The 21823-nt window shown below is 28.6% G+C and overlaps 3 protein-coding genes across 2 annotated transcripts in view; 1 reads left to right on the top strand and 2 right to left on the bottom strand.

The window, feature by feature from the left end:
* LOC133665220 (glucagon-2-like) overlaps positions 1-15172 on the bottom strand; it is a 29283-nt gene extending 14111 nt beyond the window's left edge. Inside the window, exons 1-2 of the mRNA XM_062070471.1 lie at positions 15121-15172; positions 14786-14926 (exon numbers count right to left, since the gene is read on the bottom strand). Coding sequence (XP_061926455.1) covers positions 14786-14926; positions 15121-15172 — 193 coding nt within the window. The remainder of the gene's footprint in view (positions 1-14785; positions 14927-15120) is intronic.
* LOC133664322 (sodium-driven chloride bicarbonate exchanger-like) overlaps positions 1-21823 on the top strand; it is a 337500-nt gene that overhangs the window by 166336 nt on the left and 149341 nt on the right.
* The window catches only part of LOC133665229 (dipeptidyl peptidase 4-like), a 57803-nt gene continuing 53903 nt past the window's right edge, over positions 17924-21823 (bottom strand). The window contains exon 26 of the mRNA XM_062070480.1: positions 17924-18156. Coding sequence (XP_061926464.1) covers positions 18055-18156 — 102 coding nt within the window. The 3' untranslated portion in view covers positions 17924-18054. The remainder of the gene's footprint in view (positions 18157-21823) is intronic.

Here is a 21823-nt window from a genome sequence, read left to right as displayed (position 1 = left end):
TATACCAGTCAGTATGAATTGGACTATCAACATCCATCCATTTTTTTTAATATTACCCTTTTTGTTATGATGCATATTGAAAGAAATGCATTTTTACTCTTTGATGACACGTTACTAAATTGATGGAGATCCCCAAGAATACAAGTTTGCAGTGTCATTGGGATGTTTACATTAAGGAATGTGATTGCTTCTTTTGTTGTTTTCAACCATAACTCTTTTATTGTCTGACATTCCCACAATAAATGAACAAGAGTTGCCTCGGCTGCCCGACACTTCATACATAACTTGCTATCTACTACACCAATTTTAAACAGCTGAGAAGATGTAAAATACAATCTATTCAATATCTTAAATTGAGTCAGCTTATCTTTAATGCTTCTAAAGGGCTTATTGGCATTTTTCCAAATATCATTCCATATGTCTCTTTCATCTAAAATGTTTAAGTCCATCATCCATTTCCGAACACATGCATCATTTGCATTTCTAGTGCGGTGTTCATTTATTATTCCATAAAATAGTTTAATTAATTTCTTAGTTGTATCTTGATTAAAAAGTGCATCTTCCAGTTCATGGCTATTTAAAGACATACTTTCAGAGGATATGCTTTTATTTACAGCGTGTTTTAAAGAGATAAAATGTAAAAAAATGATTTATGGGTACATTATATTGATCAACTAAATCATTGAATGGTTTAAAAGAGTTTGTATTAATAATTTGATGAGGTTTAGTAATACCTCTGTCTTTCCATGTTGTCCATTTAACCACATTTTTATTAATGATAATATTAGGATTGTACCAAAGCGGTTGATTGACAGATGTCATTGACTTGATTCCTAGTATTTTTTGGCACAGTTTTAGAATGTTAAAGGTGGCTTCTATTGGGCTCTGCCTCAATTCATTAGGTATTTTTTTAATATAATATAAGCTCCCCACATCAATGTCCAAATTCATTAACATATTTTTTTCAATGTTGATCCAGTCCTTATCTGCAGAAGAATGAAATAAGTGGCTTGCTTGTTCACAACCGAAGGAGATATAATAATGTAAGAAGTTTGGTAATTGCAGTCCTCCTTTATCTTGTGTACAAGACAACCTTAAGTATGAACAACTGGCCTTCTTTCCACACCATATAAAATGTGATATCATTGTATGTATTTTCTTAAACCAACTTTTATTAATTAGGACAGGCATCCTTTTCAGTATGTAATTAACTGCTGGCAGTATACTAATTTTTACTATGTTCACCCGACCCCAAAGTGATATTTGGAGACGTGACCAGAGTTCCATTTTGGATTCTATCTTATTTTTTAAATGTTTAAGATTTAGATCTCTACTTGCATAAAGGTTTGGTGTAATATGTAGTCCTAGATGTATGATTTTTGCCTCTTTCCATTTAATTTTGGAGTTCTGAACCTGTGATTTCTTGCAGTGTTTATTAAGTGGTAATATGTCACGTTTGTCCCAATTAACTTTATACCCTGATAAACAGCCATATTCAGTGATGACATTATTGATATAGTGAAGAGAGAAGTTACAATACATCCATAGCTTATTATACTGAGAGCCACTTTTTATACCATGAATATTATCTTCACTTCTTATTTTTGCAGCTAAGGGTTCAATAACCAAATTAAATAATAATCCAGATGCAGGACATCCCTGTTTTACTCCTCTTTTTAACGAAAAAGGTTCTGAAATATGATTATTGGTTTTGACTGATGCCATGGGCCTTGTATAAAGCATCTTAATCCATTGTATCAAATTATATCCAAATCCAAATTTACGTAATGTGCAAAACATAAATGAGCAGTTTATGCGGTGGAATGCCTTCTCTGCATCAACACTACATACTGCTGTGGGATAAGGAAGACCAGGGCCGGCCCGTGGCATAGGCCGTATAGGCAAATGCTAAGGGCGCCGTCCATCAGGGGGCGCCACGCCAGTGCCACAAATATTGGAGAAAAAAAAAAAATGTTGGTACTATTATTTCTAGCAGAGGTTTTTATACTGTATCTAAGGTTTGGAATATTGTGTTTGCAATTGTGGGATGTTGTGTGTTAACATTTGTAAATAATACAAAAACAATCCATCATTTTGTTTGGAGGTATAGCTTGTCTGTTAAGAAAATGTAAGCATTATATAAATGTGTTCACTGACTGCATATTGTGTGAAAACAACATGAAATGTGTGAATGGTATGGCCACAAAGGACCCATGTTGTGCTAATCGTGTTTAGAGTTTTGAAAATGTGACTACTGTTTAGAAAAACGCTTGTTAGCGACTGAAAAAAACGGATTTTTTTATAAAATCTGAAAAATAAATTATTTAATTCGTAATTTATTTTCCTCACTATCTAATAAGGAAATATTAATGTTCCATTGTTTGAATTGGAAAGCGACAGGATTGGATTTTAACCTATTTAAAACATGTCATCAAAATTCTAAAATTAATCTTAATCAGGAAAAATTAGTAATGATGTTCCATAAATTCTTTTTTTAATTTTTTCAAAAATATTCGAATTAGCTAGTTTTTCTCTTCTTTTTTTCGGTTGAATTTTGAATTTTAAAGAGTCGAAATTGAAGATAAACTATGTTTTCAAAATATTAATGTTCCATTGTTTGAATTGGAAAGCGACAGGATTGGATTTTAACCTATTTAAAACATGTCATCAAAATTCTAAAATTAATCTTAATCAGGATTTTTTATAAAATCTGAAAAATAAATTATTTAATTCGTCATTTATTTTCCTCACTATCTAATAAGGAAATATTAATGTTCCATTGTTTGAATTGGAAAGCGACAGGATTGGATTTTAACCTATTTAAAACATGTCATCAAAATTCTAAAATTAATCTTAATCAGGAAAAATTAGTAATGATGTTCCATAAATTATTTTCTTAATTTTTTCAAAAATATTCCAATTAGCTAGTTTTTCTCTTCTTTTTTCGGTTGAATTTTGAATTTTAAAGAGTCGAAATTGAAGATAAACTATGTTTTCAAAATATTAATGTTCCATTGTTTGAATTGGAAAGCGACAGGATTGGATTTTAACCTATTTAAAACATGTCATCAATATTCTAAAATTAATCTTAATCAGGATTTTTTATAAAATCTGAAAAATAAATTCTTTAATTCGTAATTTATTTTCCTCACTATCTAATAAGGAAATATTAATGTTCCATTGTTTGAATTGGAAAGCGACAGGATTGGATTTTAACCTATTTAAAACATGTCATCAAAATTCTAAAATTAATCTTAATCAGGAAAAATTAGTAATGATGTTCCATAAATTCTTTTTTTAATTTTTTCAAAAATATTCCAATTAGCTAGTTTTTCTCTTCTTTTTTCGGTTGAATTTTGAATTTTAAAGAGTCGAAATTGAAGATAAACTATGTTTTCAAAATATTAATGTTCCATTGTTTGAATTGGAAAGCGACAGGATTGGATTTTAACCTATTTAAAACATGTCATCAAAATTCTAAAATTAATCTTAATCAGGATTTTTTATAAAATCTGAAAAATAAATTATTTAATTCGTAATTCATTTTCCTCACTATCTAATAAGGAAATATTAATGTTCCATTCTTTGAATTGGAAAGCGACAGGATTGGATTTTAACCTATTTAAAACATGTCATCAAAATTCTAAAATTAATCTTAATCAGGAAAAATTAGTAATGATGTTCCATAAATTCTTTTTTTAATTTTTTCAAAAATATTCGAATTAGCTAGTTTTTCTCTTCTTTTTTTCGGTTGAATTTTGAATTTTAAAGAGTCGAAATTGAAGATAAACTATGTTTTCAAAATATTAATGTTCCATTGTTTGAATTGGAAAGCGACAGGATTGGATTTTAACCTATTTAAAACATGTCATCAAAATTCTAAAATTAATCTTAATCAGGATTTTTTATAAAATCTGAAAAATAAATTCTTTAATTCGTAATTTATTTTCCTCACTATCTAATAAGGAAATATTAATGTTCCATTGTTTGAATTGGAAAGCGACAGGATTGGATTTTAACCTATTTAAAACATGTCATCAAAATTCTAAAATTAATCTTAATCAGGAAAAATTAGTAATGATGTTCCATAAATTCTTTTTTTAATTTTTTCAAAAATATTCGAATTTGCTAGTTTTTCTCTTCTTTTTTTCGGTTGAATTTTGAATTTTAAAGAGTCGAAATTGAAGATAAACTATGTTTTCAAAATATTAATGTTCCATTGTTTGAATTGGAAAGCGACAGAATTGGATTTTAACCTATTTAAAACATGTCATCAAAATTCTAAAATTAATCTTAATCAGGATTTTTTATAAAATCTGAAAAATAAATTCTTTAATTCGTAATTTATTTTCCTCACTATCTAATAAGGAAATATTAATGTTCCATTGTTTGAATTGGAAAGCGACAGGATTGGATTTTAACCTATTTAAAACATGTCATCAAAATTCTAAAATTAATCTTAATCAGGAAAAATTAGTAATGATGTTCCATAAATTCTTTTTTTAATTTTTAAAAAAATATTCGAATTAGCTAGTTTTTCTCTTCTTTTTTTCCGGTTGAATTTTGAATTTTAAAGAGTCGAAATTGAAGATAAACTATGTTTTCAAAATATTAATGTTCCATTGTTTGAATTGGAAAGCGACAGGATTGGATTTTAACCTATTTAAAACATGTCATCAAAATTCTAAAATTAATCTTAATCAGGATTTTTTATAAAATCTGAAAAATAAATTCTTTAATTCGTCATTTATTTTCCTCACTATCTAATAAGGAAATATTAATGTTCCATTGTTTGAATTGGAAAGCGACAGGATTGGATTTTAACCTATTTAAAACATGTCATCAAAATTCTAAAATTAATCTTAATCAGAAAAAATTAGTAATGATGTTCCATAAATTCTTCTTTTAATTTTTTCAAAAATATTCGAATTAGCTAGTTTTTCTCTTCTTTTTTTCGGTTGAATTTTGAATTTTAAAGAGTCGAAATTGAAGATAAACTATGTTTTCAAAATATGAATGTTCCATTGTTTGAATTGGAAAGCAACAGGATTGGATTTTAACCTATTTAAAACATGTCATCAAAATTCTAAAATTAATCTTAATCAGGAAAAATTAGTAATGATGTTCCATAAATTATTTTTTTAATTTTTTCAAAAATATTCGAATTAGCTAGTTTTTCTCTTCTTTTTTTCGGTTGAATTTTGAATTTTAAAGAGTCGAAATTGAAGATAAACTATGTTTTCAAAATATTAATGTTCCATTGTTTGAATTGGAAAGCGACAGGATTGGATTTTAACCTATTTAAAACATGTCATCAAAATTCTAAAATTAATCTTAATCAGGATTTTTTATAAAATCTGAAAAATAAATTCTTTAATTCGTAATTTATTTTCCTCACTATCTAATAAGGAAATATTAATGTTCCATTGTTTGAATTGGAAAGCGACAGGATTGGATTTTAACCTATTTAAAACATGTCATCAAAATTCTAAAATTAATCTTAATCAGGAAAAATTAGTAATGATGTTCCATAAATTCTTTTTTTAATTTTTTCAAAAATATTCGAATTTGCTAGTTTTTCTCTTCTTTTTTTCGGTTGAATTTTGAATTTTAAAGAGTCGAAATTGAAGATAAACTATGTTTTCAAAATATTAATGTTCCATTGTTTGAATTGGAAAGCGACAGAATTGGATTTTAACCTATTTAAAACATGTCATCAAAATTCTAAAATTAATCTTAATCAGGATTTTTTATAAAATCTGAAAAATAAATTCTTTAATTCGTAATTTATTTTCCTCACTATCTAATAAGGAAATATTAATGTTCCATTGTTTGAATTGGAAAGCGACAGGATTGGATTTTAACCTATTTAAAACATGTCATCAAAATTCTAAAATTAATCTTAATCAGGAAAAATTAGTAATGATGTTCCATAAATTCTTTTTTTAATTTTTAAAAAAATATTCGAATTAGCTAGTTTTTCTCTTCTTTTTTTCCGGTTGAATTTTGAATTTTAAAGAGTCGAAATTGAAGATAAACTATGTTTTCAAAATATTAATGTTCCATTGTTTGAATTGGAAAGCGACAGGATTGGATTTTAACCTATTTAAAACATGTCATCAAAATTCTAAAATTAATCTTAATCAGGATTTTTTATAAAATCTGAAAAATAAATTCTTTAATTCGTCATTTATTTTCCTCACTATCTAATAAGGAAATATTAATGTTCCATTGTTTGAATTGGAAAGCGACAGGATTGGATTTTAACCTATTTAAAACATGTCATCAAAATTCTAAAATTAATCTTAATCAGAAAAAATTAGTAATGATGTTCCATAAATTCTTCTTTTAATTTTTTCAAAAATATTCGAATTAGCTAGTTTTTCTCTTCTTTTTTTCGGTTGAATTTTGAATTTTAAAGAGTCGAAATTGAAGATAAACTATGTTTTCAAAATATGAATGTTCCATTGTTTGAATTGGAAAGCAACAGGATTGGATTTTAACCTATTTAAAACATGTCATCAAAATTCTAAAATTAATCTTAATCAGGAAAAATTAGTAATGATGTTCCATAAATTATTTTTTTAATTTTTTCAAAAATATTCGAATTAGCTAGTTTTTCTCTTCTTTTTTTCGGTTGAATTTTGAATTTTAAAGAGTCGAAATTGAAGATAAACTATGTTTTCAAAATATTAATGTTCCATTGTTTGAATTGGAAAGCGACAGGATTGGATTTTAACCTATTTAAAACATGTCATCAAAATTCTAAAATTAATCTTAATCAGGATTTTTTATAAAATCTGAAAAATAAATTCTTTAATTCGTAATTTATTTTCCTCACTATCTAATAAGGAAATATTAATGTTCCATTGTTTGAATTGGAAAGCGACAGGATTGGATTTTAACCTATTTAAAACATGTCATCAAAATTCTAAAATTAATCTTAATCAGGAAAAATTAGTAATGATGTTCCATAAATTCTTTTTTTAATTTTTTAAAAAATATTCGAATTAGCTAGTTTTTCTCTTCTTTTTTTCGGTTGAATTTTGAATTTTAAAGAGTCGAAATTGAAGATAAATTCTTTAATTCGTAATTTATTTTCCTCACTATCTAATAAGGAAATATTAATGTTCCATTGTTTGAATTCGAAAGCGACATGATTGGATTTTAACCTATTTAAAACATGTCATCAAAATTCTAAAATTAATCTTAATCAGGATTTTTTATAAAATCTGAAAAATAAATTCTTTAATTCGTCATTTATTTTCCTCACTATCTAATAAGGAAATATTAATGTTCCATTGTTTGAATTGGAAAGCGACAGGATTGGATTTTAACCTATTTAAAACATGTCATCAAAATTCTAAAATTAATCTTAATCAGGAAAAATTAGTAATGATGTTCCATAAATTATTTTTTTAATTTTTTCAAAAATATTCGAATTAGCTACTTTTTCTCTTCTTTTTTTCGGTTGAATTTTGAATTTTAAAGAGTCGAAATTGAAGATAAATTCTTTAATTCGTAATTTATTTTCCTCACTATCTAATAAGGAAATATTAATGTTCCATTGTTTGAATTCGAAAGCGACATGATTGGATTTTAACCTATTTAAAACATGTCAACAAAATTCTAAAATTAATCTTAATCAGGATTTTTTATAAAATCTGAAAAATAAATTCTTTAATTCGTAATTTATTTTCCTCACTATCTAATAAGGAAATATTAATGTTCCATTGTTTGAATTGGAAAGCGACAGGATTGGATTTTAACCTATTTAAAACATGTCATTAAAATTCTAAAATTAATCTTAATCAGGATTTTTTATAAAATCTGAAAAATAAATTATTTAATTCGTAATTTATTTTCCTCACTATCTAATAAGGAAATATTAATGTTCCATTGTTTGAATTGGAAAGCGACAGGATTGGATTTTAACCTATTTAAAACATGTCATCAAAATTCTAAAATTAATCTTAATCAGGAAAAATTAGTAATGATGTTCCATAAATTCTTTTTTTAATTTTTTCAAAAATATTCGAATTAGCTAGTTTTTCTCTTCTTTTTTTCGGTTGAATTTTGAATTTTAAAGAGTCGAAATTGAAGATAAACTATGTTTTCAAAATATTAATGTTCCATTGTTTGAATTGGAAAGCGACAGGATTGGATTTTAACCTATTTAAAACATGTCATCAAAATTCTAAAATTAATCTTAATCAGGATTTTTTATAAAATCTGAAAAATAAATTATTTAATTCGTCATTTATTTTCCTCACTATCTAATAAGGAAATATTAATGTTCCATTGTTTGAATTGGAAAGCGACAGGATTGGATTTTAACCTATTTAAAACATGTCATCAAAATTCTAAAATTAATCTTAATCAGGAAAAATTAGTAATGATGTTCCATAAATTATTTTCTTAATTTTTTCAAAAATATTCCAATTAGCTAGTTTTTCTCTTCTTTTTTCGGTTGAATTTTGAATTTTAAAGAGTCGAAATTGAAGATAAACTATGTTTTCAAAATATTAATGTTCCATTGTTTGAATTGGAAAGCGACAGGATTGGATTTTAACCTATTTAAAACATGTCATCAATATTCTAAAATTAATCTTAATCAGGATTTTTTATAAAATCTGAAAAATAAATTCTTTAATTCGTAATTTATTTTCCTCACTATCTAATAAGGAAATATTAATGTTCCATTGTTTGAATTGGAAAGCGACAGGATTGGATTTTAACCTATTTAAAACATGTCATCAAAATTCTAAAATTAATCTTAATCAGGAAAAATTAGTAATGATGTTCCATAAATTCTTTTTTTAATTTTTTCAAAAATATTCCAATTAGCTAGTTTTTCTCTTCTTTTTTCGGTTGAATTTTGAATTTTAAAGAGTCGAAATTGAAGATAAACTATGTTTTCAAAATATTAATGTTCCATTGTTTGAATTGGAAAGCGACAGGATTGGATTTTAACCTATTTAAAACATGTCATCAAAATTCTAAAATTAATCTTAATCAGGATTTTTTATAAAATCTGAAAAATAAATTATTTAATTCGTAATTCATTTTCCTCACTATCTAATAAGGAAATATTAATGTTCCATTCTTTGAATTGGAAAGCGACAGGATTGGATTTTAACCTATTTAAAACATGTCATCAAAATTCTAAAATTAATCTTAATCAGGAAAAATTAGTAATGATGTTCCATAAATTCTTTTTTTAATTTTTTCAAAAATATTCGAATTAGCTAGTTTTTCTCTTCTTTTTTTCGGTTGAATTTTGAATTTTAAAGAGTCGAAATTGAAGATAAACTATGTTTTCAAAATATTAATGTTCCATTGTTTGAATTGGAAAGCGACAGGATTGGATTTTAACCTATTTAAAACATGTCATCAAAATTCTAAAATTAATCTTAATCAGGATTTTTTATAAAATCTGAAAAATAAATTCTTTAATTCGTAATTTATTTTCCTCACTATCTAATAAGGAAATATTAATGTTCCATTGTTTGAATTGGAAAGCGACAGGATTGGATTTTAACCTATTTAAAACATGTCATCAAAATTCTAAAATTAATCTTAATCAGGAAAAATTAGTAATGATGTTCCATAAATTCTTTTTTTAATTTTTTCAAAAATATTCGAATTTGCTAGTTTTTCTCTTCTTTTTTTCGGTTGAATTTTGAATTTTAAAGAGTCGAAATTGAAGATAAACTATGTTTTCAAAATATTAATGTTCCATTGTTTGAATTGGAAAGCGACAGAATTGGATTTTAACCTATTTAAAACATGTCATCAAAATTCTAAAATTAATCTTAATCAGGATTTTTTATAAAATCTGAAAAATAAATTCTTTAATTCGTAATTTATTTTCCTCACTATCTAATAAGGAAATATTAATGTTCCATTGTTTGAATTGGAAAGCGACAGGATTGGATTTTAACCTATTTAAAACATGTCATCAAAATTCTAAAATTAATCTTAATCAGGAAAAATTAGTAATGATGTTCCATAAATTCTTTTTTTAATTTTTAAAAAAATATTCGAATTAGCTAGTTTTTCTCTTCTTTTTTTCCGGTTGAATTTTGAATTTTAAAGAGTCGAAATTGAAGATAAACTATGTTTTCAAAATATTAATGTTCCATTGTTTGAATTGGAAAGCGACAGGATTGGATTTTAACCTATTTAAAACATGTCATCAAAATTCTAAAATTAATCTTAATCAGGATTTTTTATAAAATCTGAAAAATAAATTCTTTAATTCGTCATTTATTTTCCTCACTATCTAATAAGGAAATATTAATGTTCCATTGTTTGAATTGGAAAGCGACAGGATTGGATTTTAACCTATTTAAAACATGTCATCAAAATTCTAAAATTAATCTTAATCAGAAAAAATTAGTAATGATGTTCCATAAATTCTTCTTTTAATTTTTTCAAAAATATTCGAATTAGCTAGTTTTTCTCTTCTTTTTTTCGGTTGAATTTTGAATTTTAAAGAGTCGAAATTGAAGATAAACTATGTTTTCAAAATATGAATGTTCCATTGTTTGAATTGGAAAGCAACAGGATTGGATTTTAACCTATTTAAAACATGTCATCAAAATTCTAAAATTAATCTTAATCAGGAAAAATTAGTAATGATGTTCCATAAATTATTTTTTTAATTTTTTCAAAAATATTCGAATTAGCTAGTTTTTCTCTTCTTTTTTTCGGTTGAATTTTGAATTTTAAAGAGTCGAAATTGAAGATAAACTATGTTTTCAAAATATTAATGTTCCATTGTTTGAATTGGAAAGCGACAGGATTGGATTTTAACCTATTTAAAACATGTCATCAAAATTCTAAAATTAATCTTAATCAGGATTTTTTATAAAATCTGAAAAATAAATTCTTTAATTCGTAATTTATTTTCCTCACTATCTAATAAGGAAATATTAATGTTCCATTGTTTGAATTGGAAAGCGACAGGATTGGATTTTAACCTATTTAAAACATGTCATCAAAATTCTAAAATTAATCTTAATCAGGAAAAATTAGTAATGATGTTCCATAAATTCTTTTTTTAATTTTTTCAAAAATATTCGAATTTGCTAGTTTTTCTCTTCTTTTTTTCGGTTGAATTTTGAATTTTAAAGAGTCGAAATTGAAGATAAACTATGTTTTCAAAATATTAATGTTCCATTGTTTGAATTGGAAAGCGACAGAATTGGATTTTAACCTATTTAAAACATGTCATCAAAATTCTAAAATTAATCTTAATCAGGATTTTTTATAAAATCTGAAAAATAAATTCTTTAATTCGTAATTTATTTTCCTCACTATCTAATAAGGAAATATTAATGTTCCATTGTTTGAATTGGAAAGCGACAGGATTGGATTTTAACCTATTTAAAACATGTCATCAAAATTCTAAAATTAATCTTAATCAGGAAAAATTAGTAATGATGTTCCATAAATTCTTTTTTTAATTTTTAAAAAAATATTCGAATTAGCTAGTTTTTCTCTTCTTTTTTTCCGGTTGAATTTTGAATTTTAAAGAGTCGAAATTGAAGATAAACTATGTTTTCAAAATATTAATGTTCCATTGTTTGAATTGGAAAGCGACAGGATTGGATTTTAACCTATTTAAAACATGTCATCAAAATTCTAAAATTAATCTTAATCAGGATTTTTTATAAAATCTGAAAAATAAATTCTTTAATTCGTCATTTATTTTCCTCACTATCTAATAAGGAAATATTAATGTTCCATTGTTTGAATTGGAAAGCGACAGGATTGGATTTTAACCTATTTAAAACATGTCATCAAAATTCTAAAATTAATCTTAATCAGAAAAAATTAGTAATGATGTTCCATAAATTCTTCTTTTAATTTTTTCAAAAATATTCGAATTAGCTAGTTTTTCTCTTCTTTTTTTCGGTTGAATTTTGAATTTTAAAGAGTCGAAATTGAAGATAAACTATGTTTTCAAAATATGAATGTTCCATTGTTTGAATTGGAAAGCAACAGGATTGGATTTTAACCTATTTAAAACATGTCATCAAAATTCTAAAATTAATCTTAATCAGGAAAAATTAGTAATGATGTTCCATAAATTATTTTTTTAATTTTTTCAAAAATATTCGAATTAGCTAGTTTTTCTCTTCTTTTTTTCGGTTGAATTTTGAATTTTAAAGAGTCGAAATTGAAGATAAACTATGTTTTCAAAATATTAATGTTCCATTGTTTGAATTGGAAAGCGACAGGATTGGATTTTAACCTATTTAAAACATGTCATCAAAATTCTAAAATTAATCTTAATCAGGATTTTTTATAAAATCTGAAAAATAAATTCTTTAATTCGTAATTTATTTTCCTCACTATCTAATAAGGAAATATTAATGTTCCATTGTTTGAATTGGAAAGCGACAGGATTGGATTTTAACCTATTTAAAACATGTCATCAAAATTCTAAAATTAATCTTAATCAGGAAAAATTAGTAATGATGTTCCATAAATTCTTTTTTTAATTTTTTAAAAAATATTCGAATTAGCTAGTTTTTCTCTTCTTTTTTTCGGTTGAATTTTGAATTTTAAAGAGTCGAAATTGAAGATAAATTCTTTAATTCGTAATTTATTTTCCTCACTATCTAATAAGGAAATATTAATGTTCCATTGTTTGAATTCGAAAGCGACATGATTGGATTTTAACCTATTTAAAACATGTCATCAAAATTCTAAAATTAATCTTAATCAGGATTTTTTATAAAATCTGAAAAATAAATTCTTTAATTCGTCATTTATTTTCCTCACTATCTAATAAGGAAATATTAATGTTCCATTGTTTGAATTGGAAAGCGACAGGATTGGATTTTAACCTATTTAAAACATGTCATCAAAATTCTAAAATTAATCTTAATCAGGAAAAATTAGTAATGATGTTCCATAAATTATTTTTTTAATTTTTTCAAAAATATTCGAATTAGCTACTTTTTCTCTTCTTTTTTTCGGTTGAATTTTGAATTTTAAAGAGTCGAAATTGAAGATAAATTCTTTAATTCGTAATTTATTTTCCTCACTATCTAATAAGGAAATATTAATGTTCCATTGTTTGAATTCGAAAGCGACATGATTGGATTTTAACCTATTTAAAACATGTCAACAAAATTCTAAAATTAATCTTAATCAGGATTTTTTATAAAATCTGAAAAATAAATTCTTTAATTCGTAATTTATTTTCCTCACTATCTAATAAGGAAATATTAATGTTCCATTGTTTGAATTGGAAAGCGACAGGATTGGATTTTAACCTATTTAAAACATGTCATTAAAATTCTAAAATTAATCTTAATCAGGATTTTTTATAAAATCTGAAAAATAAATTATTTAATTCGTAATTTATTTTCCTCACTATCTAATAAGGAAATATTAATGTTCCATTGTTTGAATTGGAAAGCGACAGGATTGGATTTTAACCTATTTAAAACATGTCATCAAAATTCTAAAATTAATCTTAATCAGGAAAAATTAGTAATGATGTTCCATAAATTATTTTTTTAATTTTTTCTAAAATATTCAAATTAGCTAGTGTTTCTCTTCTTTTTTTCGGTTGAATTTTGAATTTTAAAGAGTCGAAATTGAAGATAAATTCTTTAATTCGTCATTTATTTTCCTCACTATCTAATAAGGAAATATTAATGTTCCATTGTTTGAATTGGAAAGCGACAGGAGGAAAGCTTACGTGGATTTGAATTGGACTATGATCAGAAATAATTATTGGGTGAATTTTAGCCTGCACGTTTTCTACAATTGCCTCGGGAACAAAGAACATTTTAATTCTTGAAAAAGACTGATGTCTGTTTGAATAGAAAGTGAAATCCTTCGCATATGGATTTAAGGTTCTCCAAATATATATTAGGTTAAGAGTTTGCATTCATTTCAGAAGAGAAAAAACGGATTTCTTAAGTTTAACAATCTTACCAGTTTTATCAATATTTGGATTTATTGTTCAATTTAGATCTCCACCCATAATAATATCAGAATCAACATAATCTGCCAATTTGAGCTCCATGTCACCAAAGAAAGAAGGTTTATCATCAGTGGGTGCAAATATTTGATATGGGAACAAAGTAAATATCAAATATTTTATATGTAAACAAAGTAAATATCAAATATTTTATATGTAAACTAAGTAAATATCAAATATTTGATATGTAAACAAAGTAAATATCAAATATTTGATATGTGAACAAAGTAAATATCAAATATTTTATATGTAAAAAAAGTAAATATCAAATTTTTGATATGTGAACAAAGTAAATATCAAATATTTGATATGTGAACAAAGTAAATATCAAATATTTGATATGTGAACAAAGTAAATATCAAATATTTGATATGTGAACAAAGTAAATGTAAACTATTTGATATGTAAACAAAGTAAATATCAAATATTTGATATGTAAACAAAGTAAATATCAAATATTTGATATGTGAACAAAGTAAATATCAAATATTTTATATGTAAAAAAAGTAAATATCAAATATTTGATATGTAAACAAAGTAAATATCAAATATTTGATATGTAAACAAAGTAAATATCAAATATTTGATATGTAAACAAAGTAAATATCAAATATTTGATATGTGAACAAAGTAAATATCAAATATTTTATATGTAAAAAAAGTAAATATCAAATATTTGATATGTGAACAAAGTAAATATCAAATATTTGATATGTGAACAAAGTAAATATCAAATAATTTATCATTTGTCGGGAAGAAAAAGCAAACAAATCTCACCTGTGAACCTTTTCTGAGGAGCCTCTGAAGGAAGTGTTTGCTGGTTGGCTGCACAGGTGATCTTCTTCTTCTTCTTCTTCTTCCTCTTCTTCTTTCTCTTCCTCTTCCTCTTCCTTTTCCTCCTTCTGAATTCTTCAGTTTCTCAAGACCGACACTTGGCGTGCTCGCTCTTTTATAGTCGCCACCAGGCTGACTGATCCCGAGGTGATCCTCCGTCACTGGAACATCTTTACGCTCCGTCCATTACTCAGCTTCTGTCTCACTGCTTGCTTCTATTTGACTTCTGTCTCACTGCTTCTGTCTCACTGCTTGCTTCTATTTGACTTCTGTCTCACTGCTTGCTTCTATTTGACTTCCACAAACACTCCAGTGCTCGCTTAGGTTCATCTAACAAACACCTCATCCTGATCACCTCTAGTGCTCACTTAGGTCACTTTCAACACCTAACAAACACCTCATCCTGATCACATCTAGTTTGCACTAAAGTTGTCATTAATGAACTACAATTAGTGATTTAAATAATGACTTGAATGTGTCATGAAATAACTACAATTGGAGTTAAATACATAAATGTGTTAAAATGTCTATTTTAATGTAGAGCTAATATTAATTATTTGTTTAAATATTCAACTAATTATTACATAATTTAATTACTGATTACATTATATTGGTATTTCATATTTAGTCCAATAAAAATGTAGTTATTGTTTCCATTATTTCATGAACCTTTTCGTCAGCACTTGAATTTATAAACAATTTATCGGTCAAAACTCAGGGCGACCAACCAGGTGTTAGGATCCGCCCACTGACTTTGTCGGCTTTAAATTATTTATTGTCACTTTAAAAACACATTAATGCATTTAATAATGATAATAATTAACTACATAATTCCCACGGAAGCCGTTGTACTTAGAAACTGTGATTTTTAGGTGTAACTGTACACAATGAGCCACAGAGCTAGCCTAAAACAGTAGCATGTTTACATAGAAATGCTAACACTTAGCATGTGTGCTAACGATAGCATGATAACAGTCAGCGTGTTTCACATAACAAGTTATATGACTCAAAGGTGTATGGCTGCGGAAATAGAGGAAACAAGTGTACAATTAGATGAAAAAGTTAGCATGCTTAAGTTAGCTAGCTAGCATGCTATCGTTTGCACGCTAAAAGTTAACAAGCGTCACGTACCAAGTTATATGACTCTGGGGTAAACGGTTGCGAAACTAGCTCAAAAAGTTAGCATGCTAATGTTAGCATGCTAGCAAGCTAACGCGAGCATGATAAAAGTTAGCTTGTGCCACATACCAAGTTATACGGCTGTAAGGTGTATGGCTGGGGAATTAAGAGGGGGGGGGAGAGTACATTTAGCAAAAAAAAGTTAGCACTTTAATGTTAGCATGCTAACAGTTTACAAGTGTCACGTACCAGGTTATATGACTCTAGGGTAAAAGGTTGCAAAACTAGCTCAAGAAGTTAGCATGCTAGTAAGCTAACATTAGCATGCTATCAGTTAGCACGTGTCACATACCAAGTTATAGAGTAAAAAAAAGAGTATGTTTAGCAAAAAAAAAAGTTAGCACTTTAAAGTTAGCATGCTAACAGTTTATATGTGTCACGTACCAATTTATATGACTCTAGGGTAATAGGTTGCAAAACTAGCTCAAGATGTTAGCATGCTAGTAAGCTAACGTTAGCATGCTATCAGTTAGCATGTGTCACATACCAAGTTATATGACTGTAAGGTGTATGGCTGGGGAATTGGAGAGAAAAAAAGAGGACATTTAGCAAAAAAAAAGTTAGCACTTTAATGTTAGCATGCTAACAGTTTACAAGTGTCCCGTACCAAGTTATATGACTCTAGGTTAAAAGGTTGCAGAACTAGCTCAAGAAGTTAGCATGCAAATTTTAGCATTCTAGTAAGCTAACATTAGCATGCTATCAGTTAGCATGTGTCACATACCAAGTAATATGACTGTAAGGTGTATGGTTGGGGAATTGGAGAGAAAAAAATAAGGACATTTATCAAAAAAAAAGTTAGCACTTTAATGTTAGCATGCTAACAGTTTACAAGTGTCCCGTACCAAGTTATGTGACTCCAGGTTAAAAGGTTGCAGAACTAGCTCAAGAAGTTAGCATGCAAATTTTAGCATTCTAGTAAGCTAACGTTAGCATGCTATCAGTTAGCATGTGTCACATACCAAGTTATATGACTGTAAGGTGTATGGCTGGGGAATTGGAGAGAAAAAAATAAGGACATTTATCAAAAAAAAAGTTAGCACTTTAATGTTAGCATGCTAACAGTTTACAAGTGTCCCGTACCAAGTTATATGACTCCAGGTTAAAAGGTTGCAAAACTAGCTCAAGAAGTTAGCATGCTAATTTTAGCGTTCTAGTAAACTAACGTTAGCATGCTATCAGTTAGCATGTGTCACATACCAAGTTATATGACTGTAAGGTGTTTGGCTGGGGAATTAAGGAAAAAAGTGTGAATTTAGCTGAAAAAGTTAGCATGTAAATGTTAGCATGCTAACAGGGAACATGTTTCACATGCCAAGTTATATGACTATAGGTCAAAAGGTTGCAAAACTAGCCCAAGAAGTTAGCATGCTAATTTTAGCATTCTAGTAAGCTAATGCTAGCATGCTATCAGTTAGCACGTGTCACATACCAAGTGTTATGACTGTAAGGTGTATGGCAGTGGAATTAGAGAAAAAAGTGTAAAATTTGAAAAAAAAAAAAGGTTAGCACTTTATTGTTAGTGTGTTAGCATGCTAACGTTAGCACGCTAACAGTTAAAATTAGCGCCAATGAGACCTTTCCGACGGTTCCATTCACTGATACAGTATTGCAGCAGGCCCATAATTAATAATTAATAATTGATAAAATAATAAATGAATAAATAAATAAATAATAATAATAATAATACATAAATAATTAATAATACCACTTTTAATAACACGTTTATGTATTTATTTATGTATTTTCGTCCCATTTGATCCTCAAATTGTATATCATCTTACTATATTATATTTATTTTAACGTTGTTGACATCATTTTAAAATTCTTAACGAAGAACTAATATAAATAAAAATAAAAAGTGTCATGTAAGTCACAGCAATGCAGAATCCATCATTTTAAATGGCGTTTATTTCAAAACAGTTCATGAACTGAACACCAGAGTGGTTTTACCATGAAAGTAAAAAAGAGAATCCATAAGTAAACATAATATATACAGTCATCAAAAGTACAAAAAAATAAGTCATTTGTTGTTATTTGGAAGAAACGAGACATTTGTTGAGGAAGTGACTCATCAAGGTGTAGGTGTGGTGGAAGGCGGAGCCTCTGAGATTATGATCCTTGTCTGTGTACCACTGGAAGAAACAACAATGACAACATGAAGTGGATTATTATGTATTATTATTATTATTATGACCACAATACAGACGCCAAAAGCAGTGAAGTTGTTCAACAGTCTCCCTTCTCATATTTTAGCCTTCATATTGCACCACACTTTTTCAATGTCTGGACTACAGGCAGGCCAGTCTGGTACCTGCACTCTTTTACTATGAAGCCATGCTGTTGTAACACGTGGCTTGGCATCATTTTGCTAAAATAAGCAGGGGCGTCCGTGATAACGTTGCATATGTTGCTCCAAAAGCTGTATGTACCTTTCAGCATTAATGGCGCCTTCACAGATGTGTAAGTTACCCATGTCTTGGCCACTAATACACCCCCATACCATCACACATGCTGCCTTTTACACCTTCACCCTAGAACAGTCCGGATGGTTCTTTTCCTCTTTAGTCCACAGTTTCCAAAAAACAATTTGAAAAGTGGACTCGTCAGACCACAGAACACTTTTACACTTTGCATCGATTCATCTTAGATGAACTCGGGCCCAGCGAAGCCAACAGCGTTTCTGGGTGTTGTTGATACATGTCTGTTGCTTTGCATAGTAGAGTTTTAACTTGCACTTACAGATGTAGCGACCAACTGTAGCTACTGACAGTGGTTTCCTGAAGTGTTCCTGAACCCATGTGGTGATATCCTTTACACGCCGATGTGGCTTTTTGATGCAGTATCGCCTGAGGGATCCAAGGTGTGTAATATCATGGCTTACGTGCAGTGATTTCTCCAGATTCTCTGAACCTTTTGATGATATTACGGAGCGTGGATGGTGAAATCCCTAAATTCCTTGCAATAGCTGCTTGAGAAATGTTGTTCTTAAACAATTTGCTCAGGCATTTGTTGACAAAGTGGTGACCCTCGCCCCGTCCTTGTTTGTGAACGACTGAGCATTTCATGGAAGCTGCTTTTATACCCAATCATGGCACCCACCTGTTCCCAATTAGCCCGTTCACCTGTGGGATGCTCCAAATAAGTGTCGGATGAGCATTCCTCAACTTTCTCACTCTTTTTTCCCACTTGTGCCAGCTTTTTTGAAACATGTTGCAGGCATCAAATCCCAAATGAGCTAATATTTGCAAAAAATAACAAAGTTTTCCAGTGTGAACATGAAATATCTTGTCTTTGCAGTCTACTCAATTGAATATAAGTTGAAAAGGATTTGCAAATCATTGTATTCTCTTTTCACTTCACGGGTGTTGTGGACATGCCGTGTAGCGACCGTGACAATGCAACCATTATTGCTATGTTATCCTCTATAGAACTCTTATTAATGTTAAATTCCTGTCAATATTAGCTAAACCTGAATAAATACTTCTACTTTCTTATGTTGTTTCAAGCTAACTTAGCGGTTAGCGTAGTTATTAGCATGCCTGCTCCCGGTGTGTAACATGTTTAGTCTCATCTTCCAGCGTTAACATTACTTGATAATGATACTTTATAGTAACACTTATGATATTTTAAATTCAGTTGTTTTTGGATGGTAATTAACTTAGGAGGAGTGGCGGCACACTGAGTAGGGGGGGCACATAAATAGCTGCTCGCTTGTTAGTCCGTAGATCGATTGGTACCGGGCGGCACAAGGAATTAAAAAATATACATATTTTTTTTTTTTATTAAATCAACATAAAAAACACAAGATACACTTACAATTAGTGCACCAACCCAAAAAACCTTCCTCCCCTTTTACACTATTTTACACTCATTCGCACAAAAGGGTTGTTTCTTTCTGTTATTAATATTTCTGGTATATATATAGATCAATACAGTCTGCAGGGATACAGTCCGTAAGCACACAAGATTGTAATTTTTTAGGACAAATATAAAAAAAATTAAAAAAAATACCATACTAGATCCGCCCCCCCGCTCCGTGGGAAAAATTTTCAAGCGTTGACTGGTCCGCAGTTACAAAAAGGTTGGGGACTACTGCTTTATAGTAACACTCATGATATTTTAAATTCCGTCGTTTTTGGATGGTAATTAACTTAGGAGGAGTGGCGGCACACTGAGTAGGGGGGGCACATAAATAGCTGCTCGCTTGTTAGTCCGTAGATCGATTGGTACCGGGCCGCAGAAGGAATTAAAAAAATAATAATTATAATATTTTTTTATTAAATCAACATAAAAAACACAAGATACACTTACAATTAGTGCACCAACCCAAAAAATCTTCCTCCCCTTTTATACTATTTTACACTCATTCGCACAAAAGGGTTGTTTCTTTCTGTTATTAATATTTCTGGTATATATATATAGATCAATACAGTCTGCAGGGATACAGTCCGTAAGCACACAAGATTGTAATTTTTTAGGAATAAAAATAAAAAAAATAAAAAAATACCATACTACACCCGCCCCCCCGCTCCGTGGGAAAAATGTTCAAGCGTTGACTGGTCCGCAGTTACAAAAAGGTTGGGGACTACTGCTTTATAGTAACACTCATGATATTTTAAATTCCGTCGTTTTTGGATGGTAATTAACTTAGGAGGAGTGGCGGCACACTGAGTAGGGGGGGCACATAAATAGCTGCTCGCTTGTTAGTCCGTAGATTGATTGGTACCGGGCCGCACAAGGAATTAAAAAAATAATAATAATAATATTTTTTTATTAAATCAACATAAAAAACACAAGATACACTTACAATTAGTGCACCAACCCAAAAAATATTCCTCCCCTTTTACACTATTTTACACTCATTCGCACAAAAGGGTTGTTTCTTTCTGTTATTAATATTTCTGGTATATATATATAGATCAATACAGTCTGCAGGGATACAGTCCGTAAGCACACAAGATTGTAATTTTTTAGGAATAAAAATAAAAAAAATAAAAAAATACCATACTACACCCGCCCCCCCGCTCCGTGGGAAAAATGTTCAAGCGTTGACTGGTCCGCAGTTACAAAAAGGTTGGGGACTACTGCTTTATAGTAACACTCATGATATTTTAAATTCCGTCGTTTTTGGATGGTAATTAACTTAGGAGGAGTGGCGGCACACTGACTAGGGGGGGCACATAAATAGCTGCTCGCTTGTTAGTCCGTAGATTGATTGGTACCGGGCCGCACAAGGAATTAAAAAAATATATATAATAATATTTTTTTATTAAATCAACATAAAAAACACAAGATACACTTACAATTAGTGCACCAACCCAAAAAACCTTCCTCCCCTTTTACACTATTTTACACTCATTCGCACAAAAGGGTTGTTTCTTTCTGTTATTAATATTTCTGGTATATATATAGATCAATACAGTCTGCAGGGATACAGTCCGTAAGCACACAAGATTGTAATTTTTTAGGAATAAAAATAAAAAAAATAAAAAAATACCATACTACACCCGCCCCCCCGCTCCGTGGGAAAAATGTTCAAGCGTTGACTGGTCCGCAGTTACAAAAAGGTTGGGGACTACTGCTTTATAGTAACACTCATGATATTTTAAATTCCGTCGTTTTTGGATGGTAATTAACTTAGGAGGAGTGGCGGCACACTGAGTAGGGGGGGCACATAAATAGCTGCTCGCTTGTTAGTCCGTTGATTGATTGGTACCGGGCCGCACAAGGAATTTAAAAAAAAAAAAAAAAAATATTTTTTTATTAAATCAACATAAAAAACACAAGATACACTTACAA

Source organism: Entelurus aequoreus, linkage group LG14 (genome assembly GCF_033978785.1).
Source record: "Entelurus aequoreus isolate RoL-2023_Sb linkage group LG14, RoL_Eaeq_v1.1, whole genome shotgun sequence".
Lineage (NCBI taxonomy): Eukaryota > Metazoa > Chordata > Actinopteri > Syngnathiformes > Syngnathidae > Entelurus > Entelurus aequoreus.
Note: the sequence above shows the minus strand (reverse complement) of the source record. Positions and strands in the feature narration are given on the sequence as shown.